General features: G+C 55.1%; 3 protein-coding genes across 3 annotated transcripts, besides 1 other annotated feature; all 3 read left to right on the forward strand.

Moving 5' to 3' along the window:
* On the forward strand, positions 1–858 carry LPMP_262660 (CAAX prenyl protease 2, putative; the record flags this gene model as incomplete). Its single annotated transcript, XM_010701783.1, has 1 exon — positions 1–858. One exon carries the CDS (start codon positions 1–3, stop codon positions 856–858), a length of 858 nt encoding a protein of 285 aa, XP_010700085.1.
* A 410-nt stretch (positions 859–1,268) lies between these two features.
* On the forward strand, positions 1,269–2,072 carry LPMP_262670 (6-phosphogluconolactonase; the record flags this gene model as incomplete). The annotated part of the gene is made up of 1 exon (XM_010701784.1): positions 1,269–2,072. One exon carries the CDS (start codon positions 1,269–1,271, stop codon positions 2,070–2,072), a length of 804 nt encoding a protein of 267 aa, XP_010700086.1.
* A 701-nt stretch (positions 2,073–2,773) lies between these two features.
* On the forward strand, positions 2,774–3,568 carry LPMP_262680 (glutamate 5-kinase, putative; the record flags this gene model as incomplete). Its single annotated transcript, XM_010701785.1, has 1 exon — positions 2,774–3,568. One exon carries the CDS (start codon positions 2,774–2,776, stop codon positions 3,566–3,568), a length of 795 nt encoding a protein of 264 aa, XP_010700087.1.
* Positions 3,569–5,032: 1,464 nt separating this feature from the next.
* Positions 5,033–5,276: a repeat region.

Here is a 5,276-nt window from a genome sequence, read left to right on the forward strand (position 1 = left end):
ATGGACCTTCTTCTTTGCGCCGGTGCATCGGCTGCCTTCATCAGCACCTTTTACGTGTGGCCTCGTGAGCGCCGCTTTATCTCTTCGAGCATAAACTCGCTTGGCGGTGCTTCCCTCGACCCCACCGTCTATGTCGACCGCAACAGCGATGAAGCGATTCGCAGACGCACCATCTCGTTGGGCTTTTCCTGTGTTGTGAGCGGCGTCTACCTTGCATTTGGTACGGCTTCGTCGTTCACCCTGGAGCGGCAGAGTTCTTGGCTGCGGCCGGTCATTCGTTCTTTGTTCTCGACACTGTTGCTGTTTGCGGGGCCAATTGCCGAGATGTGTTATCTCAGGACCTTCGAGGCGCCAGACCGTGCATTGCAGCTCTGGCGAAACTACGTGATTTGCCCGATGGGAGAAGAGCTCTTTTACCGCGGCGTTCTCTTCTCGCTTCTGCACCGCCGTTCCTCCGCGGTTCGCATTGGAGTCTCTGCCGTCCTTTTTGCGCTTTCCCACATACACCATCTGGTGTCCCTGGCAAGCGACGCGTACAGAAGATGCGAGGACAACGAGACCGATAGGAAAGATCTCGACGGCAGAGAGCGTGCGTGCTGGCGTTCAGCTGGGCGCACCATCTGCGGCGTGTTCGTCTTCACCACCCTTTTTGGTCTCCTGGGCGGGTACTATTATGAGCATGTCTGTGAGGGTAGCATTATCGCCATCGCTGCAGCCCACGCCCTGTGCAACATCATTGGCCCTCCCGAGCTAACAGTGCTGCGGGGCAGCCAGTTCACTGCATTTGAAAAGGCGGCTAGCGCAACCCTCTACGTCGCTGGTGTCGTAGGGTGGGCTTGGACGCTATTGCTCCACTGAGCCTCTTTGCTCATTACACCAGCAACAAACGTGCTGTCCTGATGGTCACAAACTTGCTCTTCACCATGACTGACTAGTGCAATAGAGTATCGAGGCTACAAGTATGTTTGCCTGTCTGTGTGTCGCTTCGCTGGCCTCGCCCTCTGCGTGTGCAGCTTGCCTGTAATGCTCTTCTCTGCGAGCTGTCAGCAACCATGAGGCTTCTCCATCGTCCATAATGGCGGCCGAAGAACTCATCTTTCTTGATTCATCGTCTTTGTGCCAATCTTTGGAAAATACGCAGCTACAGGATCATCCTTCATTCCGCATGAAGCTACATTCACAAACACGTCGTACACTACCGCTCCCCTTTCCTGGACTTTATTTTCGAGTGTCATTTCATCTAGCGCAGAGCTAGGCTCACCGGCACCATGACCTCCTTTGCGCCCACAGTGAAGATCTGCGAGAACCTGTCGCAGATGAGTTTCGCCGCGCGCGAGGTCATTCTCGCCGCGATCGATGCGCGAGTAGACAAGTCTGTGCCCGTCGTGCTGGCACTGTCTGGAGGTTCCACCCCTAAGCGGTTGTACGAGGAACTCCACGAAAAAGACCTGGCGCTGCTGCAGCAACACGCCGTGCAGTTCATCCTTGGTGATGAGCGCCTTCTTTCGGAAGACGACGAGCAGAGCAACTTTTCCATGGCTACAAAGGCACTGCTGCGTGATGTGCCAAGCAGTGATGTCATCTCAATTGACCGCCGCGCCGCGCTGGCCACCTCGAAAGACGAGAAGGGCGGCCTTGATGGCGCGTGGGCAGTCGCACAGGATTACGAGGTGAAGCTGCTGAATTGCTTGCCATGCAAGCAAATAAACGGTACGGCGAAGTCTGTTCCTGTGGTGGATATTGTACTTCTCGGATTCGGCTCTGATGGCCACACTGCCTCCATTTTTCCAGACTCTGTGGCGGCCACGGACGAAGAGCACGTTGTCTCGGTCAGCTTCCCCAGCCCAACCATGAGCCCCAAGGTCTGGCGTGTCACTCTCTCCAAGACTGTGATTCAGTACGCGAAGCATGTGGTCGTACTCGCCGCCGGCAAGGATAAGAACTGGGTCGTGCGCGGTGTACTCTCTGAGTCCCCGACCGATCCTTTGCCCGTCTCGCGGTTTTTGAGAGACTGCCGCGGGTCGGTGACGCTGCTCCTTGACCCCGGAGCGGGCGAGGGCGTCTCTGCGTAGCCCTACAAGCAGTGGTCTGCAGTTTATACGCACAGCGCCGTCGCTCTCCTCTACCTTTTTCACCACCCCATAGTAGCACAGGTGTGCCCCATCGGCTGGGTAGCGCGTACCTAGCCTCATTTCTCTGTGTGCGACTTCCTTCACTTGCCCTTGGTTGCCGGGTGGGAGGGGTGGGGGAGCTCTACGGGAGACGTAGCGAAAAGAGAACACTAACCTACAGACGCACTCTGGGCGTTCGGTGCGTCACAAAACCGCACGCGAACGTGCCACTCCGCGCATGATGCACTGGTAATGCGTGGTGCAATGTGCACGTGCGTCTTCCTCACCCAAATTCACGCGCACCACCGCAGTCCACTCCCTTCGTAGTGGCCCAAGCAGCGCAACTTAGTCACCCTTTATCCGTCACTTTTGTCTGTCCTCGCTTCTTCTTTTTGTACACTCGCATTGATTTTATCCGACCCCTGCACACGTCGCTCACCATCGTTCTGTGTGGTCGTGCATGCTACAACTCACTTGGTGCGTGACGCCGTGTTCGGCTGCATTTTTTGGGAAAATTCTCGTCGTACTTCTTATTGGCAACCGTTTCTCACGGTACCGGAACAGCACGCAGGTGCTACCACAAACATATATCCGCGACAACAGGGGCGGAAACAGCCAGAGAAGTGCCCCCTCCTTCTCCTCCTCTCCACTCATCGTCACGAATGGCGGAGGTTTTGAAGTTGGTGAAGCGTATCGTGGTAAAGGTAGGCTCCTCAATCCTCGTGGAGAACCAGGAGATCGCCTCGCACCGCATTGAGGCGCTATGCCGATTTGTAGCAGAGCTGCAGGCCAGGTATGAGGTTATCCTTGTCACCTCCGGCGCAGTCGCCGCGGGCTACACAAAGAAGGAGATGGACAAGTCATTTGTGCCCAATAAGCAGGCACTCGCATCGATGGGGCAGCCACTACTCATGCACATGTACTACACCGAGTTTCAAAAGCACGGTATCCTGTGCGCGCAGATGCTCCTTGCCGCCTATGACCTTGACTCGCGCAAGCGAACCATCAACGCCCACAACACCATCGAGGTGCTCCTCAGCCACAAGGTGATCCCCATTATCAACGAAAACGACGCGACGGCGCTTCACGAGCTGGTCTTTGGCGACAACGACCGTCTTTCGGCCCTTGTCGCGCACCGCTTCAAGGCGGATCTTCTCGTCATTCTTAGCGATATCGACGGCTACTACACAGCGAATCCGCGGACCTGCACAGATGCTAAGATCCGCAAAGTCGTCCATGAGATCGACCCTAGCGAGCTGGTGGCCGAGGCAACCCCGAACAATCGATTCGCGACGGGGGGCATTGTGACAAAGCTCCAGGCTGCTCAGTTCCTCCTGGAGAGGGGCGGGAGGATGTACCTCTCGAGCGGCCTTCAACTGGAGACGGTGCGCGACTTCCTTATTGGCGGACACCATGAGCTGGGCACGCTGTTTTATCCGAGAGTCCTCTCCGCTTGAGGCAATCAGGGCGATCACACACACGCACAGACAAGATACAGAGAGCCAGCGAAAAACAAGTAAAGCTGGAGATCCCTCCTATCCCTGCATGTCTGTGATTCGGAGGCACAGTAGATTCGGCAGGAGCCACTCATTCTTTTAGTCTACTCCTTACCCACATGTGATTCCTTCTCGACGGTATTCCCCCTACCTCGATGGGCGGTGGGAAGCAAACGAATCGTAGCATAAACTCTTCTGCTTTCTACCCCCATCGAAAAAGTTCCAACTGGCTTCCATGCACACACCCCCTGTACACGTTTCGCCTCGCCTTATAATTCGCACCTTCCTAGCATCTTTCAAAGGTATAGCGAAGACGCCAATGTAGTACCCCATGAAGTGCGCCACAGCGCATCCTTTACGGCAAGGGCGCAAGGTAGACCTCTAGTACTCTTTGCAAGCCGCAGCTGATGGGGCAGTTCCTCAGACGTTGCCTCAAGTCTGAACTTCAACATCAAGGTCTGTCAACTGGTGTCCATCTACTTGCCTGTCTGGCTGACGCTTCACCGCAAACGAGTACACAGTCCGCAGGCCCACGAAACAGGTATGTGGGTAAGATTATGTCAGTATGCAGCACCCACTTCAGGCTGTTCTGGTTTCTCTTGTGCTGCTCCTTTCGTACACTGTCGCCTGGCGCCGGTCATGTTCTTTTGCAGCTACTTGTAATACTACTACACCCCTTCCGCTCGATAATTCCATAGTTTTTTTGTTTTCAACTAGTTGCACACAGACACGGCAGGTTGGGTACGTCATCTTGGGACTGCTAACGGCGCAGCTCCCATGTGTTTTTGTGATGCAACATTCCATGAGTGCCCGTACACCCAATGCCGATCCTTTAATCACTCCACGCTACTTGAGAGATGATGAGTGAGTCAGTGTATGACGCACCACACCGCAAGATCACTCCTAGTCATCCCTCCTCAGACCCTCCCTCACGCCTGCCTATCACGCCTGTTGCCGCCTCTCTACAACGCCCTCGCAGGAGCTGTTGGTTCCTCCGAATGCAGGGCTATTCTTTTCTATCCCCACGAATCTCATGAGAGAACAGGAAGGACTCTTTCCCCACGACGGGCCACAGGTTACTGAGGAATTCGCGGTACATAAACTTCTCAATGGGATGTAGAGTCTCTGCATCTCTGAAACAACCCACTGCCACGGAAAGCATTACGAATTGTCCTCTACTCGCGAGCTTGCGCACCTCCTCGGCGACCCACGCCCCAACAGACTGCACTACTGTTGCGCTTGCTGGGCAATGAAGCTCGCGTTGTTGCATGCCTCGTCGTATAACCTTAATAAGCGACGCTGTTGTGTTGCATGGGATACGCTTGCATCACCTAGAGAGAGTACTGCCAGTCCACCACCGATATCCACTGCGGCACCGTTGCCACCGCTCCATGCACCCGCAAACAGTACGGCGTTAGAATACCTGTGCGGGATCTTTCTACCACTCCTTCCTATCCTTACGACACCCTCTCCCACTGTACCGGGGAAATCCTCCCGAGGGCCAGGGTACACGGGTTAGGGTTAGGGTTCCATTGGCGGCGTGTAAAATCACAAAGGCAATCGAATGGCACTTGACCTTATAGTTGGCGGGGTTAATTTGTCTGGGCAAAAGAACTGGAAGGGGGATGGGGGTGGTTGGTGGGATGTGGTGTTGGATTTGCGAAAATTT

This window comes from Leishmania panamensis, assembly GCF_000755165.1.
Source record: "Leishmania panamensis strain MHOM/PA/94/PSC-1 chromosome 26 sequence".
Classification (NCBI taxonomy): Eukaryota; Euglenozoa; class Kinetoplastea; order Trypanosomatida; family Trypanosomatidae; genus Leishmania; species Leishmania panamensis.